Source organism: Hermetia illucens, chromosome 1 (genome assembly GCF_905115235.1).
Source record: "Hermetia illucens chromosome 1, iHerIll2.2.curated.20191125, whole genome shotgun sequence".
In the NCBI taxonomy this organism is placed as follows: domain Eukaryota; kingdom Metazoa; phylum Arthropoda; class Insecta; order Diptera; family Stratiomyidae; genus Hermetia; species Hermetia illucens.
This window is the reverse complement of record NC_051849.1, coordinates 49,231,415-49,258,275: the sequence shown is the minus strand read 5'-3', so window position 1 is coordinate 49,258,275 and position 26,861 is coordinate 49,231,415. Positions and strand designations below refer to the sequence as shown.

At 43.1% G+C, this 26,861-nt stretch overlaps 1 protein-coding gene across 1 annotated transcript in view; it reads right to left on the bottom strand.

Annotated features, from left to right (window-relative positions):
* Positions 1-257: 257 nt before the first annotated feature.
* Positions 258-26,861, bottom strand: part of LOC119646606 (probable cytochrome P450 301a1, mitochondrial) — a 78,166-nt gene continuing 51,562 nt past the window's right edge. Inside the window, exons 3-9 of the mRNA XM_038047107.1 lie at positions 18,528-18,640; positions 17,919-18,112; positions 17,575-17,776; positions 1,328-1,490; positions 1,021-1,269; positions 674-886; positions 258-608 (exon numbers count right to left, since the gene is read on the bottom strand). Of these exons, the coding sequence (XP_037903035.1) occupies positions 501-608; positions 674-886; positions 1,021-1,269; positions 1,328-1,490; positions 17,575-17,776; positions 17,919-18,112; positions 18,528-18,640 (1,242 nt within the window). The 3' untranslated portion in view covers positions 258-500. The remainder of the gene's footprint in view (positions 609-673; positions 887-1,020; positions 1,270-1,327; positions 1,491-17,574; positions 17,777-17,918; positions 18,113-18,527; positions 18,641-26,861) is intronic.

Sequence of the window (26,861 nt, the reverse complement as noted above, 5' to 3'; positions counted from 1 at the left end):
GCGGGACCATATTCACACACTTTCACTAGAAGTCTTTCTCGCCACGCGCGGGCTGGACTGGATGACTGTTTTCTACTTTATTAGATGAGTAAATTATACTACTATAATTTATCAGATTTGAAATTTATTCAAATTACAGGAATAAGTAATGGAAATCATTTAAAATCCGATAATGAAAGAGTGAATCGTGGATACAACGTGATTTAGAAAAATTGGTGACAGCGGAAATTACTTTTGAAAGATGAGCAAAATCAGCGTTCGTGGTGGTCTGATGAATGTTTATTCATTTTCTTCAATGTATATAACAATGTACTGTATAAGTTATAAAATAATACAATTTTTGGCATTTAAATTTGTATTCATAAATAGCCAGCGGAATGGTAGCATCTGCTGCGAAAAAGATACTCGAACTTAATTCTCCGTCTCCTCTATGGTAGATAATGCAATTATTATCCAATAAAACAAGATCTTCTCAATTGTGAACACTAGCATAACATGGCTTAAATTTTAAGCATTTTGAATTTGAGCGGCCCGTCCGGTGCGTACATAAATGTGACCGCATATTTCAATGGCTCGTGATGGAACTCCAATTTGTAATTCCTCAGCAGCTGCAAGAGAAATTGTATGAATTTCTTCCGGATGTCCGTAACTATGTAAACTCAGAAGTCCTTACCTTTGCTAGCAAAATTTGCATTTCTAAGTCGGCAAAGCGTCTTCCCAAGCACATCCGAGCACCGTACCCATAAGGAAGTGATGCAAATGGGTGGAGCTTGCCTTCAACACCACCTTGATTTGGCTTCAACCATCGTTCTGGTCGGAATGTTGCAGCATCCGTTACATACTCTTCCATGTTGCCAGTGACAATTGTCGGAAATACTACTTGGATCTGAAAGCAGGTAAATATAGGTAGTAGGACTTCGGAAAATACTTCAGGAACCATTCATGCTAATGCACGGAACCAATACAGAATTCTGCATCACGACCGCACCACTCAGGCATTCGCATTAATTACAAACTTACTCCCTTCGGAATTCGATATCCACAAATCAAAGTGTCCTCCTGTAGTGTTCTACCATTTCCAATCACTGTACTGTATGTCCTGAAAACTTCCTTAATGAACGCTCTCAAGTAGTGCATTTGATCCAGCAGGGGGATTGTGAGAGGGGTTTTGGGGTCAGGTAAGACTCGAACTAGTTCCTCGTGAACTTTATGCTGCAATTCTGGACGGGTGGCTAGTTGGTACAGAATGGAGCAAACGGCCATACTTATCTGGGAACACAAAAGCCCTCCTTGAAACTCCATTGCTGTGTAATACTATTCTACTTACAGTATCGATTCCGACTAGAATTAAATCCAAAGCCATAATTGTCGCAATTTTTTCGTTTTTCTCGCTGGTGATGACTTTCTCTAGCAATGAGGGTTCTCCATTTGTAGTGCGGCTGCCGGATTTCATTCTTTGTGTTGCAGCTCCGATATATTTCATGCATACACTAAAAAACAAAAGACGTTTATTAAGATTAAGTATATGTTAATTTAGGAGCTAGAAATCCATCCCTTTAGATTAAGACCAGACTTCATATAGTGTGCGGATCACTTTATATGCTAACAAATTCAAATGATCAATCGATATTCTCCTATGTTTACAAGCGAGGGGCAGGATTTGCTTTAGTGTAGCACCACAATTGTAACGTCGGTTACATCTCTGTGTGAAAGGTATTTCAAAATTAACCCAATTTGTGCAGTAAATTGTTTTTGATGAAACAGGAAACAGCTTGATAGTTGATATAAAATATTAGAAAGAGGCCAACACGTATCTTCACTGGCTTTTTAAAGGTGCTCTCATCGAGCGAAAAATATAGTTCGTCTTCAAATTCCACCATATGCCAGCTTTTTCTTGACCGTCATAATACTTGCTCCACAAAATTGCAAAATTAAATTTAAGTGTCAACTGTGCAAAAACAGTACATTTAAACCCCGCGCCAGCCCCTGTTGTATCTTAATTCCGATCAGCTAAACAATCTACCAAGGATGAGTTCATCGAGAGTCTAGCAGCTACCAAACTTGACTCTGAGGCAAACCACGTCTTCGGTAGAGTGAGTTTGATGGTAAGAATGGTAGCCTTGCTTCGTAAGCTAAAATTACTGCCAAACAATATATACCATAATTCAAATGTATAGCCCTTAATCGTCCAATATCAACTATGTTAAAAAATCTCGAAACACTGCTGCGGAACGGAAGAAGATGGAAGCAGCAAACCTCCCCGGACGCCACCGTATCGTGGTCGTGTAGCCTGTAGCAGTTTACTATACACTAAGTGTGTCGAGAATACATAAAGATGGAAGCAAAGGATTGTAACTCTTCAGGCGGTGAGGAGTTAAAGACATCAAATGCACCCGCGATTTTGAGCAACCAAGTCGTGCCTGAGGAACGAAGAAATCTATGGAATACAGGCTCACTTTAGTAGAAAACCTGCACCCTGTGTCTAGGGCGCGATCAGCCAGAAATAAGATTACAGAAAGTCCTCTAATGAGAAGAATTGAAAGCCTGACGACGACCAACCCACCGGTTGCACTGTTCCCTAATTCGTCCAGAAAAGGAGAGAGGAAGTCTCGGCAGAAAGAAACTTAAGCCGCAAAGGAGAGCTGACTACATGATTGACAATCAGATCCTTCTCTTCCACCTCTATCAAGAATAGCGGAAGAAAGGGAGGCTGGTGATGTGAATGCAGCTAGTTTTACACCGGCATGTGGAAACAGATCCATGCAGCTCGGACACCGTGAACCTGACGACAACGGAAGGTACTGAGAAATAACGCAAAGCTCGTTGCAGATGGGAAAATGGACAGTGTTACACCACCAAGTGGTGCAATATCCAGAAAAATCGAACGAAAGAAGTGGGAACTTTCAGTGGATGTAGCAGATTCTACAGTTAGCGTCGGTTTACACGTTAGACTAGATGTATGTCTAAAAGTATAAAGATTAGTCAAATTAACCTTGAACATGCTAAGCCCCTTCCTACCTACTGGCAGCAAAGTTACAAAACCACCCTTGTTTGTTTCTGGTACAAGAGCTGCTGGTTCATTATAACAAAGTCTTTAATATTGGATCAATAAAGGAGGCTTGGATCTTCTCCGACGAAAGATTCTCGAGACCGGGAGCCTACGTCCTGATGTCAAAATTATTAGAGGCAACCATACTGAGACTAAGGACCTGGTCCTGTGGACCTGGGGTCAACTTCCAATACCAGGTTACTAGCAAGTGGGCAACTCTCATAGTTGCCTCTGCTTATTTATCCAATAATTCTTTGTTTCTTTCGCCGAGCCAAGAAGTAAGGCATCTGGTAGTATATGCAGAATGAAGTAGCCTGGACGCTTAATAAGTGGTGAAGTGCACGCTCAATTAGGGCAATAGCAATAAAGTGGAGTTCCCTAGGCGACTAAGGACTCCTTTGACAATAAAGGATCAATTGGGAACTATGAATCGCACACTTTTGGAATGCTTTAAAGAGGCTGCTATTTCCCGGGGCAAAAGCGGTAAAATGGCTTCCTAGTAGAACCGCGAACTGCAAATACTGAGGAAATCAATGGAGATCAAGGACTTGTGAACCGTGCTTGTAAAAGTAACTGTGGAAAGTTTTCAATAGGGATGAGTCGTCCAAGTTGGACTCTCTTAGAAACGGGATGGTATCTTCACAACTCTAGAGTTGATTTCCTTTTTTTTCTAGGGGTTTGGGGAGTTCTAGGTCCGCATCGATATGGTACCGGACCGGACCAAATGGAGAGTAACTTGCTCCCAATTTTGATGGTCCACGGACTCCTCTTTTTAGGTTTAATACCCAAGTTTCCAATATTAAATGAGGTAGGAAGATGGCTACGGTTTCTTACCAGGACAGAGACTGCTCTTTAGACGCTGCCTCACATCTGCCCTGGAAGCATGAACAGTGCACATTTGCTACACAACACTCATTTCCCGTAGTTCTATTCGCTGGCGAATCCCACGATAACAGACACGTTGGAGACAATGTTGAAGAATAGGAAACGAAGTATGTGCGGAAGCTAAAGGAAGATGGGCGGGGTCAAATTTTGAACCGCTGAAATCATCCGGCGTGTGCCGTTGAGTTGGCACGAGCAACGCGCGCGACGATCGCATTCAGTCAGAAGTTTAAACTGCTGAAGTACAGTCTAACTGTGGGAATGCCATATACTCCATCAACAAGTGAACAGGAAACACTAACGCACTCAGTTGTGAACACTCTGCAAACGGCATTCTGACAGTTAGTTAAGGAAAAATTCGGTGCAAAACCGTTCGCGACTATTAAAGATTTAATATATTAGAATAATTTAAAAATAAAATTGGTGATTAACTGCATGTTAAATAAAATATAATAGGAACTACATTGGTGACCCCGATAGCGAACGGTAAACAGTAGAAATTATCTGCTTTCCTCATTTAAGTATGGGAATTTCTCAAGACCATCGAATTCATACGACTTTTTGCACTTATGACATCCCCAGCATTCAGTGAATCAAGAAAAAAACGTTTCCGAGAATCCCAGTGAATGGAGCGCCTATAATTGAGAACATAAAAAAGCAAAAAAAATCATTGCCGTTGAATCGAAATCGAGTCAACAGGTGCCAGACATGTAAACGGTCATCCGAGCTGTGGCCAAGTCAACCTCCACCCACCACGTGAAATTCAACCCCCGGAAGTGAAAAGTGCCCACCGAAAGTGGAGTATTTGCATGAGAGTTGACTCCAATTAAAGTGGCTGGCAGTGGGCGGAAATAATTCGGAAAAACTACTCGAGAGGGACTCAAAAGTCATTCAAAATCCTCCGCTAAGGACAGTAAAGGGTAGCTTTCGAGCACATACCAAGGACATGAAAATAGAGAAAAGTAGTATTCATTTAGAAAGCTGGTAAAAATATCATTTTCACTTTAAACGTTTCAGGTTTAATATCCTTTTTAGTGAAAACAGGGGAGAAGATCTGGGGAAGCTACATTAGACAAAATGTTTTAAAGCTTAATCCTTAATATCTACGCCAACGTGCTTACCGAAACTGCCCTGTGTCTATTGAGGAATGTATTACGCGATGCAATACATACCAAGCTATGGGTGTCCTTTGGATACTCGTATCGAAGGTGACTTCGAAAAAACATCGTATGCAGAAGACCCGGGTCTATAGGCAAGTAGAAGTTCCAAACAGGAAGCGGTTATATTGCCATTGACACAACCCAAAATTGTCTTGTAAAGTAGTTGATATACGTGCGGCGTACGGAAGGTCGCGGTTCAAATCTCACTGGTGACAGTGGGATTTTTGCCGTGATTTGACGTCGAATACCAGTCGACTCGGCTGTGAATGAGTATCTGGGTCAAACCAGGGCAATAATATCATCTCGGACGAACGCAATGCTGACCATATTGCCTCCTAGAGTGTACTGTAGTGTACCGTTGCAGTCTTGAATGAAGTTCTCTAATTCACGCTCCTGGGAGAGCTACCAGTATTAATTTATAAAGTTAAATAGGGATTCAACCTATGTGACAGAATTGGAATCAGGAATTTTTAGCACCTGTTTTAGGAGCATAGGGCTGTGCATAAATCCAGTTAAGCCCGTAATAACATTTGTATTAAAATGAAGACCGATCAGGCTTGGCATAACAGCCAGCGAATTACAGAAACTGTATATAACTGTGGCAAAATGGAATATCAGGATCCTTCTTACACCATTATCAATAGATTGCCTGGTACACTGACGGTTCCCTTATAGCATAAGAAATGAGCAGGGCTCACTAGTTTAAGGCAAACGTAGTTGGAATCAATACATAAGCATACCAGTATAGTTCAGATGACCAGTATGCCTACATATATTGCGATTCTAACCAACATGACGGCTATCTAGGCCTTTAAGTCAAGTCTAAAACTCAAAACTGGAAATAAATATCTATGGAAATAAATAAACTCCTGGGTACCCGGTCCACGCCCAGCTGTGAAAGAAGAAGGGATGGATGGCTGCATGTCACCGCAACGTCTCAGGGGGTAGGTGAGGAAAGGGGAGGCACTTTTCAATCTTGAAGATTACGCACTGTGGAAGCTACCACAATGCCTGTCAGTTAATTATCTTCTTTTCCTATAGCTATTGTCCTGTTCACAACTGGTCCATTTTGTTCTGTCATTTGCCTAACCTGGATGCACCCGTGAGGTTTTCAAATCACCATCCAGCGTATCAAGCTACCGAATAACTACGGCGAGTCATCTGAGGTGGCGAGTGGGTTGGGCTTCCGAAATGGGCAGCATGGCATCAAAACCGCTAATCGTGGAGCGGTTCGACACTTAGACGCCACGATAACCAGGGGCAGAGCTCCGCTTGCTGCAGCTGTTTTGCCACAATCTGTGTCAACTACTTCAGTAATTTTGCGTAAGGAGCGGATAAAAGGAACTGAGGATATGGACTTCTTTATTATCCGTTCCTACAACAAAATATGATAATAACAGCGAGGCAGCTACAACATCTTACCGTCCCTTGTTGCACCAGGGAAGCGCCGAACGTTTCCCGCAATATGCGCTCGTGATTGTACAGTGAATCGCAGATCAGTACGCTTTGTTACTCGCAGCCATTCAATCCCGGCTATCATCAGGGAGAGTGTGCGGCTTGAGATCATCGCGGCCAAAAGCTGATGAGGATAGAGGCGACGGTATCAACAACATCCCGCCGCACTGTAGGCAACAGTTTCAGTACTCGCCGAAGCACTCATCTTCACCGTTCGGCTGAAGTCTCCACTGAGGTTCAGGACAAATTCTAAAGAGCAGGTATAGGATTGTTGGAAATAATTCGTTTGCATAGACCAGGTATTCTCAGGCACTATGCATCTCCAGCAACTACGAGAATTCTATCTCAAATCAATGAGGGAATTGTATCTTGACTGTGTGCTGATATGACGCTGCTGTAACTATAATGTGGATGTCAGATTGTACGGTCAGAAGATTCGCTTTCGCGTAGTTAGATAGAGTGATAGAACAAATCCACCATGGAAAATTCGTCTCGAACGTCGGCAGGACTCGCTAAGGTAGGAAATTGCTAGGCTGACTCAAACCAGCTGTGGCAATACCACCAGACGAATGAAAAGTAAAGTGCAAAGGGTTGACCGGAATAACGCCCCAGTGAAACATCACTCGGCAGTATGGCGAAAGTCTCTTTAGACGTATTCAGAATGCAACGTACGCGAAGAACCTTCTTCTTATTCACTAAACCCCCTTACATAGCCAATGAATGACGCTAGAGGGCATGGTTTTGAAATAAGGTATGCCTACGTGCTAAGTGCGAGATTATACATTTGATATGTTTAGACCACATCAAGCTGCATACTGGCACTGTTGACTGCCTTGGGAGTCTGTGCGGATGGAATTCGAATTAGGCAAGTGCCGAGTCTAAGCCATAACATTGGAGACCTCCACATCCAAGTTATGAACGAGACGCGCTTTTACAAGTTTCTTGGAGTCCTGCAAGGAACCCATGCTCGGGTTGGTGATCGGAAGGATGCTCTGCTTTCCGAATTCCTGCGACGTGTGAAGCTGGTGCTGAAAGCGCATCTTTCGGGGTAGAATAGAATAAGCGCATTGAATGTATTCGCTATCCCTTCACTGGCTTATGCATTCCAAATATTGCCGTGAACGAAGACCGATCTGGAAAATTTCCAGCGGCGAATATGGTCTACTGAGTCCAAATTTCGAATGTAGTATCTAAACTTTGTTGTGGATCGGATGAACCTGCCTAGAGACATTGGAAGCAGGGGTGCGGTTGACGTGGCGACACAACATCACCACCAAATCGATTCGCTACGCGCTTATTTTTACAGCAAAGAGCAGGGCGGAATACTCACGGGCCACTGTACGCTAAACTACCACCTTGAGAAGCTGGGGATCTATGGAGGCACTATCTCCATATTAAATTTTAAATTAAACCAAACATCATCTTTCATTGCTAATGCACCTGGTAGAATACTTAACCCTACCCTACCTAAGAAAAGTGCATCCTAGGCAGTATGACACTGCACACTAATAGAAATTAAGATAGAAATGCAGGTTATATAAGCTTTCATATAACTTCCCGCGCACCGATCACTAGCCCAATGAACCAAGCCTGATAGAGGCTCATGTAACTTTACACAGTAAATCATTAAAGACAGGCCTGTTAATCATTATAAATATGTATCATTTCAAGAGTTACACCTACGAAATGCACCTTCAATCTGCGAAAATACTAATCACCAAGCGGAAAACGCTTAAAACCAGGCGTTTTATTACTACACATCAATTCTCCTTACCAAAGTCTGTGAACTTTTATCTGAAGAAATTTATATGAGTATTTTAATAGTTAAATGTGATGGTTTTACGACATTAAGTTGCCACATAAATATCGAAAATTCTCAGAGGAAACTGTACAGGTTATACATCATATCTGAAATTTAAATACTCGTATAAGATGTACCCGCATATGCGTTTCTGTATTTTGAGTTATCATTGTAATTCCATAAGGAAGTACTATAACAACGAATGGTGTTTAATATACCTAGATGCAAATAGAAATACGTGAATATTTGTAAATTTGGGTACGTTTTATTCCTATTAGTAAAAATCTAATCGACATACTGTTAGCCGAAGTATCTTCAATTTCTTTAAAGTCAGCTTATATACCCCCACGGCCATATTGTCATACAGGTTCCAAGCTGTACTTCATATTTAACAAGAAGCTATAATTTTTGACGGAAACCAGCTACTAATGAAGCCAAATCTTTCATTTACAGTTGAAAAAACTTAATAATTAACGTGCGGAGTTTGAAACGTTTTGACAAAGGAGTAAGCTGGAGGGATACCATACGCTATTTCAAGATAAATGGAAGGGGGTCACTGGAAAGTTTTCGCAAGAATATTTCAGGGAGCATTGATAATTGTTATTATGTTGCTATATGTCAGCGACCCCAAAAAGGACGTGGCAAGACCTGGTTGACCACGAAAACACGGAAGGAGATCTATGAATATTAGAAACTAATAGTTGCAATCATCGCTGCGACCGGGAGTTATTACCATTGCGTTGAACCATTTCAGAGCTTGTAGTTGGTGGTTATCCTTTCAGTGACTTTATGCGGAATGTCAATGAAGAGGCGTAAGAGACACTAGCGTGGTACGTTCGGTGAAGTTCAACCTCTTATAGATATAATCGCTAACCATCTTAATATACGTATAGGGACCACTCCGCAGACCAGAAGTCAAAGTATTTTTGCTATAAATACGCTGAAGTCAAGGAGACCCGCTAACATTGGCGGTCGCCGGCGAAATTGCTTCGCACGACAGTTGCAAAGCTACTACATCCATTTATTTACAAATCCTGATAAACTGACATTTATTCCAGAAGAAGAAAAGGTACATCAAAGTCCCGAAGAAGGGCATCAGTCTTTAATGTCAAAATTTGACTGGTATTAATTAACGTTTTTCCTGTCTTAGCGAAGATAATAGCTGGAATAATCTTGAAATATATAAAAGAACACCTCGAAAGCTTGATCGACAGAGAAAAGACTCCCCATAAACCTTTCTTAATGTAGAACTGATGGAATTCTACGGCGAAAAATATCACGTTCTGGAACTAGGTACAACTACAAAAGAATTTGAAGCCCAAAACATGCGTGCTTAGGTTACATTCTGTCTTCGATATTTTTTTTCTCGTTATTTGGGACGTCATCCTTCAGAACTCGTCATTTTTGGATGCAATCCATGGAACCACCTAATTATTTATATCGTCGTATAGGTAGGGTAGTATAGGTCCCGAGGCGAAACGTGGATTGGTACCCACGATGGAGTATAAAACCTGGGAAATGCCTGCTGAACCAACACCAACAGCTCTACTACCAAACCCTATCTCCACCTCCACGTGGTGACTGCTGGGAGTTCTTTCTTGACGAAAAGCTGCAGACGGAGAAGGATGAAGGCGTGTCTCCCGCGCCTAAAAACGGGACAAATTGTACCAACTGGTCCTCCAGGTTGGGGGTTGGGTAGGGCTGACAACCCTACACGGAAAACAACTCGTTACGAAGCCACAACAGGAGCCTCGGATAGGACGGATTTTAAAACGACGGACTCGGGAACGACAAACGAACAACGACTTGCGCATTTTCTCATGGAACGTGCGCTCCCTGTACAGAGATGAAGCTGATAAGCAGCTAGCCGATACCCTGTCCCAATATAGGGCTGATGTAACAGCGTTGCAAGAGATGCGATGGACAGGGACCGGTTTCCTGGAGAAGAGCCACTACACCATATATTATAGCGGCCATCCAGTAAACCATGTGCTCGGAGTAGGTTTCTTAGTCAGCCAAAAAATTAAACCTGCTGTTATCGGCTTTGAAAGTATAAGCGAACGGCTATGCACTCTGCGCTTGCGAGGCAAGTTTAGAAATATAAGCCTCATAAACGTTCACGCCCCTACAGAGGAGACTGCAGAGTCGGAGAAGGATACCTTCTACGAGGCAGTAGAAAGAACCCTCGAAGCCTGTCCCAGATATGATATCAAAATCATACTTGGGGATTTTAACAGCCAAGTAGGGAAGGAGCCCGTATTCAGGCGATACGTTGGCTCCCATAGCTTACACGAAAAAACAAATCATAACGGACTGCGAGCTATTCAATTAGCAGGGTCACACGAAATGGTTGTTGGAAGTACCTGGTTTGCGCGGAAAGCGGTCCACAAACATACGTGGGCCTCTCCAGACGGGACCACTTTCAACCAAATTGACCACGTGTTGATCGAACGCCGCCACCTCTCAGCCTTGATGAATGTCAGAACATATAGGGGGGCCAATATAGACTCGGATCACTATCTCGTTGGCATGGTGCTCCGAGCTCGAATAACAATACCACCCAGAATCCCCTCTGACAATCAGGTGAGAGTGAACACTGAAGCCATCCACAACACAACCCTCCGCGACACCTATAAGAGGGAAATGGATGCCGCAATAACCGCAGTCAATAGAGGACCTGGAGATGAAGCATCAACTAATGATCTTCACAACCACCTGAAGAACGTTATCATGGATACGGCCATAAATATACTTGGCCCCAGCCGCAAAAGGAGTCGGAACGGCTGGTTTGACGATGAATGTAAGCTAGCAACGGAAGGGAAGAATGCCGCATACCGAGTAATGTTGCGTTCTCAACGAACGCGGGCACGCGCAGAGACTTATCACGAACTCCGTCGAGCGGAGAAGCGACTTCACAGACGGAAAAAGGAAGCCTGGGAGAACCAACAAGTCTGTGAACTAGAAAAGTACAGGGAGCAACCGCACCAGGCGCGCAAGTTTTACCAACAAGTCAGCAGGATGAAGCCTTATGAAGGCTCATCCTGCCGAGACAAAGAGGGAAATCTGATTTCCGACAGAATGGGCATATTAGAGCGATGGGTTGAGTACTTTGATGAGCTACTGAACAACCAGAACATCGGCGAGTTGGAGGTCTCGCCAACTGAAGACGACGGACAAATACTGCCACCACCAAGTTTAGGAGAAACAGTCCGTGCAATTCATTGGCTAAAAAATCATAAGTCACCAGGAGCCGATGGAATTACAGCCGAATTGGTTAAATATGGAGGCGACCAGTTACACCAAGTGGTTCATCAACTTGTGCTCAAGGTATGGGACAGCAAATCAATGCCTGACGATTGGCAACGAGGCATAATCTGTCTCATACATAAAAAGGGAGATATCACGCAGTGCAGCAATTATAGAGGTATCACGTTGCTGAGTACCATCTATAAGACATTCTGCACTACTTTGCTAGGCCGGATAGCCCCATACGCCCAGAACATCATTGGCCCATACCAAAGAGGCTTCACTCCAGGCAAATCAGCAACAGATCAGATTTTCTCTCTGCGGCAGGCGATGGAAAAACTGTTGGAATATGGACAACAGTTGCACCATCTGTTCATCGACTTTAAAGCCGCCTATGATAGCACAGCCAGAGTAAAACTGTACACAGCCATGAGAGAATTCGGTATCCCGACGAAATTAATAAGACTGACTAGGCTGACCCTGACCAATGTGCGAGGCCAGATAAAAGCAGCAGGATCACTCTCAAGACCATTCGACATCAACAACGGTCTACGACAAGGGGATGCGCTATCATGCGTCCTCTTTAACCTGGCCCTCGAGAAAGTGATCCGTGATGCTGAGGTGAATGCAAGAGGTACGATCCTCTTTGAGTCCACTCAACTACTGGCCTATGCTGACGATATCGACATCATGGGAAGAATCACCCGAGACGTACAAACTGCCTTCATCCAGATCGAGCAGGCGGCAACTGGCGCGAGATCCTGGGCTGCACATCAATGAAGGTCAGACAAAATATATGGTGGCAACGTCAGCACCGAAGACGAATCAACCAACAACATCAAACCGCACTGGTCAAACACAAACACGAGCAAGGATAAGGATAGGAGAATACAGCTTTGAGACCGTTGACAATTTCTCCTATCTAGGGTCGAAAATCACAACCGATAACAACTACGATGATGAAATCCGCGCACGGTTGTTGTCAGCCAACAGAGCCTATTTCAGCTTACAAAGACTGTTTCGCTCGAAACGTCTCACCATAGGGTCAAAGCTCTTACTGTACAAGACTATGATCTTGCCAGTCCTCATGTATTCCTCGGAAACTTGGGTTCTTAGCAAGAAAAATTGCGAACTCTTGGCCGCGTTCGAGAGAAGAATCCTCCGAAGAATTTTTGGCCCCCTACATGAGGATGGACGATTCCGTAGCCTACACAATGACGAAATCTATGAGCGATACCATGACCGTCCGGTTGTGGATAAAATTCGGCTCAATAGGTTACGGTGGGCGGGTCACTTAATCCGTATGGATGAAGATGATCCCACCCGGAAAGTCTATAAGGGCAATGTCTATGGTACGAAAAGAAGACGAGGCAGACCCTGCCTAAGATGGAGCGATATCGTGGGCTAGGACGCCAGACAGCTTTTAGGGATATCGAATTGGTGAACCTCGGCGCAAAACCGGGATGTCTGGAGTTCCTTATTAAGGCAGGCCTAGACCGGATACCGATTGTTGCGCCGTTGATGATGATGATGATGGGAACTGCTGATCTACCACGGCATGGGGAATCGATCAGAAAAGGTAGTAGTTGAACGAAGCAATGTGAGCCGAGTATGGCAGGTGGGGCAGAACTACTCATTTCAGCGTTCCCAAGCATGTTTCGGCGGGTTTCACAACAAGTGGCCCGGCATGGTCATTTTAACCAATAACTTTATCATGTCTCTGTTCAAATTGAGGCCGTTTTTTCTTCAATGCTTGGCTCAAACGCGTCAACGGAAGTTTGTAGCGATAAGTTTCCTCCGGCTTCAGTAGTTTATAGTAAACTACACACAGCTGAACCCACCATATGAAGGGTATGAGGTTGGATGTTTGAATATTCGACCTTGGAAAAGAAGTCGATGGTTCGTCGAGTTTTACCCAGGATTTTCTAGGCTGAGGCTTATCGCACAAGATCCATTTTACGTCACCAGTTACCATACAAAGCAAGAAAGCTTGTCAAGTGAACAGCTGTTTGCACCTAGAAAATTGGTTTTCTACTTCACTCGGTTTCAGCTCTTACGACAACCAATGTCCTTTCTTCTGGATAATTCTAAGTGCATATAAACGCTTTGAAATCGTTGTTCGATCAACTCGGAATAATTATGTGAGCTTTTCTTGAGTTTGACTCGAGTTTTCCTTTAGTGCTTTCTCTAATTCGGCACATTTAAACTTCCGATCCGGTCTAGGCCTGTCTTATTAAGGAACTCCAGGCATCCCGGTTTTGCGGCGAGGTCCACCAATTCGATATCCCTAAAAGCTGTCTGGCGTCCTAGCCCACGATATCGCTCCATCTTAGGCAGGGTCTGCCTCGTCTTCTTTTCCTACCATAGATATTGCCCTTATAGACTTTCCGGGTGGGATCATCTTCATCCATACGGATTAAGTGACCCGCCCACCGTAACCTATTGAGCCGGATTTTATCCACAACCGGACGGTCATGGTATCGCTCATAGATTTCATCATTGTGTAGGCTACGGAATCGTCCATCCTCATGTAGGGGGCCAAAAATTCTTCGGAGGATTCTTCTCTCGAACGCGGCCAAGAGTTCGCAATTTTTCTTGCTAAGAACCCAAGTTTCCGAGGAATACATGAGGACTGGCAAGATCATAGTCTTGTACAGTAAGAGCTTTGACCCCATGATGCGACGTTTCGAGCGAATCAGTTGTCTTACAGTGTTGGTGATATTGAATGGTTTCGAGAGTGATCCTGCTGCTTTTATCTTGCCTCGCACATTAGTCAGGGTCAGCCTAGTCAGTCTTACCAACTTCTTCAGGATACCGAATTCTCTCATGACTGTGTACAATTGTACCCTGACTATGGTATAGGCGACCTTAAAGTCGATGAAAATATGGTGCAACTGATGGCGATATTCGAGCAGTTTTTCCATCGTTTGCGCAGAGAGAAAATCTGATCTGCTGCTCATTTGTCTGGCGTGAAGCCTCTTAAGTATGGGCTAATGATATTCTGGCCGTATGGGGCTATCCGAGCTAGCAAGATAGTGGAGAATATCTTAAAGATGGTACTCAGCAACGTGATACGTCAAAAATTACTGGACTGCGTGATGTCTCCCTCCGTTCCAGGGTCCGTTTCTGACAGACTTAGTACTGCAGACTTCAGGTCCACATTAAAGGACATCACAATTTCACTCCGAATATGGCTTAGAAGGATACCTTTTACGGGCAATTACACGCGATTCAGAAGGTTTTCCTAAAAGTGGTATTGTGATCGTGATGGCTGATTTGAATGCCGCGGCGGGCTCTGGCAACACTTTTTCAAGGTTTTGTGTGAAACAATATATGTATGCTTTTGTGCGCGGAAGTGGGAATATATGAAGAGGCGGTAGATCAATTTAGATACGTATTTATATATGTATGCGTCGCCATGCGGTAATACGCAAATTTTTGTTTATTTAGAATGAACACAATATTTGTCTTTGATATGTATGTATATATGTGTACCTTGGAATTTGGTAAAATATGAAGGAGTATTTTGAACTCTTAGCTATCGAGGGATCGAAAAATGTGCATAGAAAGTTTCTCATATAAGAAGAACACAAAACCTGCATACCTGAAGCACCCAGCTTCTAGTATCCCGACTTGTTTTTTTTCGTTGAGGAGTAGGAAATTTTGAAAAGATATTGGCTTGGACACATCAGCGTGCACGACCCACCAACCCGGCTTCTCCCATGTCCAGTGAAACCACCATAATGTAATACGCCACGGGTCGGAATCAGCTCTCTTTTACGTGGCCACTTTTTGTCTCTACGAGGCGTATGTGACCGTGCTTTTCTCGTTTCCTCTCCCTTTCACAGTTTTTCTCTGGGCAGACGCGATTATACAGTTGAAAACATCCCAGTCCCCTAAGATGTTAGCATTCTTCGCACCAGATTTCTGATAGCAGCATCTCTCTTAAAGTTTACTTATAGTTCTTCCCTTTTTACACAAATCTTGGACGGTGGAAGAATATGTACTCTGGGTCCACTGGGACTCCATTGCAGTTTGGACAATCGGAGAAGCTATCCATTTTAAACCTGTGCAGGTACTACTGACATCCTCCATGCCCGTGAAAAACTGGGTAAAATTATAATTTCTTTCACCATACCGTCCCTTCTACCACTCCTTTATGGAAGGGATGAGCTGACAAGTGATGATATGATTCCTAATTTGAATGCGGGCATCATTTTCTTTACGGCGCTTGGTAATGAGGACCCTTCTCGCATTTTCCTCTGGAAGTGTCAGACCAGAACTTTCCACCCAACCTTTAACAGCACTCATCACTTCGCGTCTTCGAGATCTTTTGCGACTAAAACCAGCGCTATATCATCGGCGTTTTCCACCACCCTGTCCGGACCTGGAAGATTTAGAACATCGTTGCACATGATATTCCACAACACAGTACGGAGCCTTGTGGGACACTATAGCCTCCGTTCTTCAAAGAAGCTGTCTGTAATAGCTGCGAGATAGACGGGTATACCAATCTTCGTCAGAGTTTCCGTATTAAGTTCCGAGTGGCCTAACTGAATGCATTTCTCACATTCAGGGTCACCACAAAGGAATATTTGCTGGTACTACCATTTTCGTGAATTGGAGAACCCATACCGTCCATCTGATGTGCCTCACTGACGCCAAATAAACAGGAGCAATCTATTGTAGACTACTCGCTCAAGCAGTTTCCCCACAGTGTCCAAAAGCCATATACATTTGTAGTAGGTTGCCTGACATAGAAGCTTACAAGCCTTAGGCAGTGGTACTGACTTCCCCGCTTCCATGCTGGGGAAATATCTCCTCGGACATGCATGCTTCGGCAGCTCAGCGAGCATGTTCGGTTTGGATTTTACGGCAAGCTTAAGAGCCCGAACTTTGTTGTCTCCTATTTCACCGCAGATTTGAAGCAGCTCGTCTCTGGTGACTGACGATATTACCGTTGCATTCAGAGGTCGCTGGAAGCTGTCAGTGTCCTCATCTTGCTGGGGGAACAACTTTTGGTGCAAAGAATGTGGTGTTGCCTGTCCAACTTGGACCACTCCAAAGCTTCCAAAGTAGTTTCTGGAAAAAGAATCTGTTCGTGTTCTCTAGTTGTTTTGTTCAAAGGCAAATACATTTGGAAACATTCGCACAGCGCCTCATATAAATGCGACGCCACACCGCAAACTTAACTGTTTCAAAGGAATTTCTTGCACCGAGCGTTAGTACTATCACACCAAATGAATTTACTCTACTTTTTTTCCAGATCATCAATTATTGACTGCACGGAAAATCTCAGATAGCAATTGGCGACATACGAATACTTACACATATAAATAATTTGCTATTGCTTGCATTTATCCGCTAGGCCAAATACACCCAATTTCACGTTTTACATACTAAACGAAATGGTAGTCTCTAGAGATACGCTTTTTAATCACTAAGGACTTAGAACTTTCTCATGTGCTTATATTTTATCGCCCTTGTTTGATCAATAAACGTAGTATATAAATACATATTTCCAAAGAACTGGGTGCTTTCCCTCTTAGGTGATATTTGCGGCTACAATCTGGTAATGTCAAGATGTTACCTCACCTCTTTCAATAGTATTTTCCCATCATTAAATTCTTTAAAACGATAAACAACTAAACTCTTGAGCAATTGGAAACGATAAGATTAATTTCCCACGATCAGCTACACAAAGAAGAGGAATTCAAAGACTTTGAAGATAATTTACGTTAAACATAGCAACCAGTACTACATTTAGTTCTACAGTGCAAATGCTTTCACTGAAGAGATATAATTTAAAGGTTTTTCACAAGCAAAGCATACAATCTAATAATCAACATGTTGCACTACTTTCGCATAATTAATTCATGTTGCCGATAATAGAAGCGATTACTGCAATTATCTCTATTTATGGAAGTATCTCAAGTGTGGTTTCCCTGGTTGCGAATTACTAAATATTCTGCTATACTTACTCAACGAAGAAATTCATGTTATTAACATATCTAGTCCACAGCGGAGTTGGGAAGTATCTCCAGTACGGCGCCTTCAGTTCTAGCGTGGCCACATTTCTAAGTGCATATTTAGCTGCGTCGATAATTTGCTGGGGCTCCGAGTCCGGGGCCAGATTCGGTTCCAAACAACCCAGACGTGTATCAAGAGCAACACGTCCGATACCTACGAGAAATGTGAATTTCTATTTATTTAAGCTTCCATATCAGATGCTGCTTGCGGCTTCAGTTCAGATAAGCCAAATAGCAGCTAAATTTTTGGGTATGGACTATGCGAAGAGTTAAACGCTATTTTCTATTCTACTCACATTCCAGTGACCACTTGTGGATTTCGTTATCGAAATCGTCCGGTAGTTCGCTGTTTTCGTCTAACAATTGTTGGCAGCGCTCCAAAAAGTCTTCCGTGACTTCTTCAAGTGGGGCTAAGTATCGTCGAACTGTGGAAAGTTGAAGTATAGGCTTCTGGACTCTTGACCGGAACTCTCGCCATTGTTCACCATGCCTGTTTTGCGTTTTGTATGGGAAAATAGAAAGGGAAATCTATAAATTATTGAGTGATTAAATAAGACCAATTCAGTTATATTGTTTTCTCATAGAATCTGAAGCGCCTGATATAAGTTAATGCTTTTTACAATTTGGAAGAATATTATCATTTTTTTCTCGTAAATAAGTTGAGAAGATCTTTTAACACTCAAAGGACTTAGTAATTTTAATAAATATGTGTACGTTGAAAGATTAAGTCGAAAGATTGGTTGAGAGGGATATGACTAGCAATTTATCGTGAATTCGACCAATCGAGAATTGAAATTGAAATTAAAGTGAGCTCCTAAAGTCTTTATTTCCGTTTTCGCTTTCCAACTTTCAAAAAGTGAAGTAATATTGCAAAAAATAAAAGTAGAAAAAAAACAAACACTTACACTCCAACTACACCTGGCAGCTCACCAAAGAAGTCTTTCCGCACCACACTTTTGTACTTGACCAAACTTGGCATTGATGGCCGAAACGGTGTGACGCCTTCGTTTCTGTAGCACTGCAAAAACGAGAAGAATGTAAAACAAACATAATTCGAATTACGACAATTTCAGTCATCATTTCTACAAAGTAATGGAATTAGAAAGGTATACATGGTGTTGACGTGATGGTCAGACATTAAGCCCCAGGTTTCTTCAATTAACGGAAATTAGCTTAGTCCAAGAAAACGTAGGTAACTTGTAAAAGCGGAAACTAAGGGAAAATTTGCGGCCGGAATGCCATTTTTATCTTGAACTACTTACGCCAGATTAGATCTATGCTTTCACTAGGTAGATAATAAGTATTGCTTACTATATGTTCTCGAGATATTTTGAATGACAGATAAGTTGATTGATTGTGGTACTTTTTCCAGATCATCAATAATAGCTTTGAATAAATTATGTAAAGCAGATCTACTCACTCAGCAAATTGACTTAGCACTTCAACATAAGAAATGGTTCCGAAACTCAAATGGACAGAATAATCATACGTTTCGGCCCAGAGGAAAAAAAATTGTTTGTGAAAGCTTCCGTCAACTCTACTGGAATTATGTGAACAGAAGCAGTAGTAGAATATATGAAAACCTCACATCAATTTTATTAATCTTCACTCATTGGTTAATGGATTTATTTATGATTTCAGATCTTTATACATTATTTTAATATTTGTCCCATCACATGGGCAGAAACATCAATACAATCAACGGGTGAAGAAAAGTGCAGGCTGACCCTACTGCAATTCCGTAACAGAATTTGTCGATATACCTTTTCAAGGCACATTGCGAACCATTTTTACGAAGGGGGAATTCTACAAAGAAGATAGGAAATGAATGTTAGGTCTTGCCTCAGTAAGAATTGCTAAATGTTTTTTTAATGTTTTGAATTTGTTATTTCGTTAATCTAGTATCTGGAAGAAGATGACTTCGCCAAAAATTCTTCATTTCAAGAGAACTGTCTCAGAATTTACAAAATCTAGGAGAGAAAAATTTACTATCCAGCCATAGTAGACAATATTTCAATTTCAAAATTAGTAGGGCTTTCTTAAAATCTATCGGTAACCACCCCACTATTCTCGGATTAAAATTTATTAGTACGATTACACTATATTAAAAAAAAATAGAACAATTTCCGGTCCAATCTGCATTGACGAATTAGTACAAATTAACATTAAAACAGAAGTTAATGCAAGTTGCCTCGAAATGGTATCATCCCCTTCCCCCGGAAAAATCCGTACAATTTACGCATCTGGGTCGTCTCCAAAACACTGAAGGGATAATACCACCTTGTGACTTTTTTGTTGATTACTTTTTCTTTATTTGCTAAAATGCTTCATTAGCCATTCGAAAATTATATCCAAAAGCAATTGTTAAATAGCTGAAAAAGTGCATTTTGTGAGTAAAGTCTTAGTGTCGATTTGCAGGTAATTTGGGAGTAAATTTTGCCGTTTGAATTTAGAGTTTTTTTGATGGCTAATAGTGTGTTATGGATTATTGGTATTTATTAATCTTTTAAAATAGATCCCTACCTAGCCTAGCCTACCTAGCGGGGCTTCTTTTCAAATTTTCCCCAAAACATAGCAATATATAATTATTATTTGAATAGATATCGATACGTTACTGGCGCAAGATGGTACGGCAACTAGCTGTATCATCTTGTAAGTGGTCTTCTCTCGTACGTATTAGTGGGATGTAGCTGATCGCTACTTTGCTGTATTCCTGAGATGGGTTAACCGCGGGTTAGGGAGGTAGCGCACCCTAAACTAGGGGAAACACCTGAGTTAGTACAACTAAAAGGGCGGACAAACAGATAGATAGACGGACATTAGTTTAAGCTAATTCTGGAGACCAGCAGGTTGGACTATTCCAGAAGGTCTACGGAACTTTCGGCGGCTGCGCGCTGATGGTAGGCAGGCAGTTTAAAGAAGGGAAAGGACGACTGGAAGGATATGATTTCCTATGGAGCACGAGGGTAGCGGGAAGCAAAATTCTGGCAATTGCCACGCGAGCCCGTGCCGGAATTTGGGGCAAAGACCTTGTTTGGAAATGGATGTGAACAACAAAATAACAGCACCAAGAACAGAGGGCTTGAAAACCCAACGCCGGCGGTTTGTGGAAAGCAACGAACCGGCTCCCGACCGACGATGAACACCGACCGTGCTGCCTCGGTGCAGGTATCCAGGAGGGGCACCAAACTCGATACCGGATCCTTTCAGAATGAGTTTAGTGCTCCTTAGATCGTCAATTAGTCGAGCGAGATCGCTAGAGGAACGAAGTGTTTGTCAGACAATAACGGAGAAATTTAAGGAAGCCAAGCCCAGCCATGTGTTTCTGATACCAAATGATGGGTGTGACGAATGTCAGCGAGCGAACGACCACTCGAGAGCGGTATTTGTCGCACTGGGTGAGAAGATAATGGATAAAGAATAGGAAGAACATCCACCAAAATATTAAGGCTATGATCAAAGGTATCAGAATGGCGTATGTCAGAGCCCAGGAGAAGAAAGGAGCGCGTAAATCAAGCAAGAAAGTCACCCAGGCGACACAGGTGACACCTCCTTGGCAAGGTTACTTGGCGAGAACGCTGGAAAAAGAAGCCGCGAGGAGATGGATGAAATACCGGACCGATGAAACGCACTTCTTCAAAGAAACCGGAGCACGCATTGAAAACAGCCAAAGATGTCAAAGGAAAGGCGGTAGCTGCGATGCCTGCAAAAGAGGCAGAGCATAAAGTGCGAGGGACGGAGGCAAGGAGCAATCTTGTCTTCAAGATGAGGAAGGAGAAGAGGAGGATTCGGTCAGACGTGATCGTCATTTTCAAAAAGGGGGAAGCAACTTATGCCGACATTCTTAAGGGGGTCATCCCGTGTGAAGGCCGTTTTTTTGGTTTCTTTTAGAATTTTTTTTGTGAAGAATTGGATAAAGATACAGAAACGAATTTTTCACCATATATTTATTAATATTTTCAGCGTACACAGTAATTTTTCCAGCCCAATCACATGGTTTGTTAATGAAATACTGAGCAATTTATACACCCATTTCCAAAAAAGCTGTTTTTCTGCTGCCACCCTAGAGGGCGCTGCGATCATCTTGAAGAAAAAAGTAAACGGCATTTTAACGTACAGACTTAACTACAATCCGCAAACTAGGATTATTAAAAAATATTAAAAGATACATTTTTGGTGCCCTGTTAACCTTTTTTTTATGAATTTTGGTGTTTTTTCACGGCTTCTTCAATGAATGAAAAAAATATTTGAATGAATCGCAATTATCCTAGTTTGCGGACCGTAGAAATATGTTCTGAATAAGTCCTGGAAATTTCAAAGAATTTCGTTTGATAGATTTTGGGCTATGGTGGCCGATTTTCAACATGTAGTTTCGAGAGAAACGCATTTAAAAAGTAGAATGCGATTTTTATTCATAAAACCCTAACTGACCATTAATCTGCTATACCTAGTCTATAAACATTTTCAAGAGGTACATGTGCAGCCTTGGCTTCAATTCTTGTCCTTTTAGCGAAGTCATTCGAACCTCATTCGGACCGATAAATACGAGCTTTGTTACGGCGATCGACATAAATCTGGAATGTGACTTATCACGTGTTTAACACTAAATTTTCGAATGACTCCGAATACCGAAAAATCACTTTGCCCGTATATTCTACACTATATCTAGATACAATTGATGCCAAAAAAATTCGTTTCCGCAGATCCCACACATGGGATGACCCCTTAAGCAATTTAAGCCGGATCCAGAGCTGAGGGATCTAGGAAACAGCTTCAACCGGCGATCGTAGAAGGGAGACCTCATGCTGGAGCTAAAGAAGTCGAATGATAAAACAGCGGAGAAATTCCCCGGTCAGATGGAAAAATCCCTTGGCCAGCAGGCTTAAGTAAGGGCTAGACGGCAGGAGGTAACTATCGAGTGCAAAGATATCGATGACGTTACCACGAAGGAGGTCGGTGCAGCACTGGAAAAGGTGTTCGAAATACCGGAACTACAGGAGTCGGCAGTCAAATCGATGCGAAATGCTTATGGGGGACGGAAACTACAGTTATCAGCCTGCCAGCAGAGACATGTAGAGATGCTTCTGATGCCTCGACTTTGGGCATATAGCCTCAGCGTGCATCAGCGTCCGCGATAGATTAAAGTGGTACAGAAAATGCGGAGAAGAGGGACATATCACCTAGGAGAACTGACCGGAAATGCATCCGGTGTGAAAGAAAGGAGGACATCGACAACCAATATATTACTGGCAGTAGCAGATGTCCAATGTTCAGGAGAGTGCTAAAAACAAGACTCAAATGAGATTGATTCAAATCAATCTCAAAAATTGTGAGGCCGCGCAAGACCTCCCCTCACAGACCACCAGAGAGAAGGGAATTGATGTGGCCATTGTTTGTGATCCCTACCGCAACTACGGTGGTGGTGACTGGACCAGGGACCAGACCGGTAAAGCAGCGAAATGGGGGTACGGCCGGCAGGCCATTCAGGAAGTTATGCAACTTCCGGAAGCTGGCTTCATGAGAGCAAAGATGGGCGGGATTCATGTATACAGCTGTTACGCTCCTCCTAGCGCAATACTTGCGCAGTACGAGGAAATACTGCCCTATTTGGTGTTGGATGCAAGGAGTCATACCCCGAAGATGATAGCGGGTGACTTCAATGTCTGGGCCTGTAAGTGGAGTCGCCGAAGGACACACAAGAAAAGACGTATCCTGCTCGAGGCATTTACAAAGTTGAATGTTGTACTTGCCAATTGAGAACTCATTTACGTTCAGAGGGAGAAGCCTGGCTTTTATCGTCGACCAAACGAGAGCACTGCAATGGCAAGGGGAACTAACTAGTATGTCAGTGAGTATTATACCCACAGCGACTACCAGACAATCTTTATCAAAGTCGCTGGTGGGCAAGTGGCGGGTTGGATGCTCGCAGAAAACGAATACAGATGTCGGGCTGCACGCCGAGGGCGTTCAACCAGGATACGTTCTCTAAAGCTCTGCTAGTTCATGATGACCTGAATGGCACGGCGGCCGAAAAAGCATCGAGAATCGCGCGATAGGTGACCGAGACATGACATGGTTACAGGTTATGAAGAAGTTGCAGGGGCAAAGGTCGCCTCAGGTGACCTGTCCACGGCTTCTACAAAAAATTGTAAACACGCTCTTCCCTACGGGGAGCAGGTATCAAATGGAGGCCCAATTCGAGGTAAATGTAATACCTCGCGTTACCGAAAAGGAATTTCGGGAGGTCTGCGGAAGGATCGGCGATGGCAAGGCTTTGAATAGCATCCCTAATAAAGCGCTGAAGCTGGCGGTGGGGACCACACCTAATTGGTTCATAAATAACTTCGAGGGGTGCATGGCGGAAGGCGTATTTCCTCCACAATGAAAAAGGCAAAAACTGATGTTGTTGCCCAAACCAGGCAAGCCACTGGGGGACCTAGCATCCTATCTGCCTATCTGTTTGTTGGATACTATGTTGAAGATGTTTGAAGCCATCATCTACAATAGATTACTCCCAATTGTAGAAGACGGGAATGGTCTTGCGGATGAATAATATGAGTTCGAGAAAGCTTGCTCTACCATTGGCGCTGTGGGAAGAGTGGTGGAATTGGTTCGAGAGGTAATGCTTTCTGGTAAGTGCTGTGCTGTTGTGATGGCGGATGTAAAAAATGCATTCAACTCCGCTAACTGGGACTGGATTAAGGAGTCACTGGCCAAAATTAAAGCAACTGGTTACTTGGCTAAGCTAATCGAGAGTTACCTGTTGGATAGAGCTCTCTGGTACGGAACAATGACGCGCCCAATGAATACAGCATTACAGCAGGGGTATCACAAGGTTCGGTGTTGGGCCTTCTACTCCGGAACGTGATGTATAACGGGGTGCTCTTGCTTACTGTAGCAGAGGAGCCCACGTTGGTCGGTCGGAAGCAGATGCCCGGTATTTAGGAGAGCCTTGGCTGCAGTAAAGAAATGTGGTTGATACAAATCAACGGACGCATTCTTCAGGTTCGTCGCAGTTTGAGAATAACTTCACATTTTCTACCACACAGATATACAGAAATCCGGGAGTCAGAAGACATGGCGAAAGCTGGATCCAGTTCTTCCCATAACTCTTTCTGTGCTATGTGACCCTCACATTCTTTCTTACCGCCTAGACACAAACGTGTTAATTTGTGAAGTGCTGTGTTTCCTGCTAATATTTTATCGTCAAAATAAAACTTTCTCGCCCATGAAACTCCACGTTTTTGCGAAAAAGTTCATTGAACTTTATCCAATCCGTGTTCTACGGATTTCGCATTCAAGGTTGTGTGCTTGCAATAGGCAGACTAAATTCTAAGTAATGGTGATCTGAAAAGAAAATTTTCCTAGCACCCGCCAGCCTCTAATCAACTCTAACAGCTTTGAAGTGTAGATTGCTGGGTCAATTAAATTATTTTTTCTTGGCCCTCTCAAAGTTTACAATCATTTGAGCAGCTGAGGAGATAAAATCAAATATATTTTCGCCTCTAGGATTGCATTTTCAACTCCCGAAGCAAATATGTCGAGCGTTCCCATCACAACCTATTAAGAGTCTAAAACCATTTGATTGTGCATACACTACCAGATCTCCGTCGATGGAAGGCACAAAGAATTGTCAGGTAAGTAGCGGAGGCAACTATGACGCTTCTCCTCTTGCCATCGACCTAGTTGTGGAAGATGACCGCCACTAGATCCTAAGAACAGAATTGCTCCAGCATGGTTACCTCTTACAATTTTGATATCAGGACGTAGGCTCACGGTCCTAGCCGCCTTTACTGAACCAGTATCACAGATTTTGTTAGACGTTGCGTATGGCTTATGTATCAGATATACCTAAGGGTAGTTTTGAAAGTTTGTTCCTTGCTGCCATTAGGCAGGAATATTCACTGGCATGACACCCAGTGAGCATTCAACAAAGTTAGTACTAAGCCAATGAAGGAAGCCTTAACCAGTATGCGATTGGAGGGGTATCATTTGCATTGGATAATTTTGGTCTGGGAGCCCGAGTTCTAAGCAGAGGTACGCTCTGGTGATCTGGTTGACAGTGATGGACGTCCTCTGGGATCCCAGTCATATAAACATAGAGGGGAATGAGTGGGTTGACACACTGACCAGACGGGGTTCTGCTTTTGGCAGCCCATCGCTGGGCACAGCGTTGTTGGCAACTGTTAAGGGTATAACAAAACCCGATCGGGAGAGCATCATAACGGCGGTCTACATGTGGCACTGATCTGTAGAGAACCATTTCGCTAGAATAGTCATACCCTGCAATTCGCATAGCCAAAGCTGCGAAGAAGAGGCAGAAACCCTCAGGCGACTGCCCAGTTCTAGCTACAGCCAGACTGCGGACATAAGGTAACAGATATTGAAATGAAGGTCTGTGAAAAAAAATGCCTCTGCCACAAGTTTCTCTACGAGAAAACACTCGCCAATTGTCAAATTGATAAGAATGCCATTTCTGGATCTAGTGAAAGCGTTTCACCGTGTGTCATACGAAAGTTGAAGTGTGGCGGGTATATTAAAATCGTTTCGTGTCTCTGTCGGTGTTCATCATGCAAGCACCTTGTCACCACACTCTTTGTTCTTGTTATGAACACCCTGACACGGGTTACGCGACGTCCAGCGCCCTATACGCTGCTTTATGTAGATGGTGTTTTTCTAGCGTCTAATAGCAAAAATGATTGCGAGCAACTTGTCCAAAAATGAAATGATCACCTGATGCAACACGGTCTCAGATTGAATCTGGATAAAACTGAATTTTTGACGACGGTTCCCCATGAAACAGGCACAATCACTGTCAGCAGCAGTAACTTGGATGTAGTGGCTTTCCACAACTGGTGTTCTTTGTGATTTGATGTATCAACGAACGTCTCAAATCTAAAATTGACCACAATGTCGTCCGTCCTATTGATTTGTATGGTTCTGAGTGGTGGTCGACTATAAGATACAATGAACGGCATCCCGTGGTAATGGAGACGAAGATTTTGCGTTGGACTAGTGGCATCACACGTTTTGATCACATCCGAAATGAGAATATCCGCGATCGACATGGGGAGAGAGGCGTCTTCGATGGTATGGTCACGACGGAAGTCGATGGTAATCGACTAAAAGGTCGGCCGAAACAACGGATTTAAAAGCCTCGCGATTGCATCCAGATCAGGCATTTTGATAGAGAAAAATGGCGAATCCAATAACGACGAGCCGACCTCGCTTGTGAACGG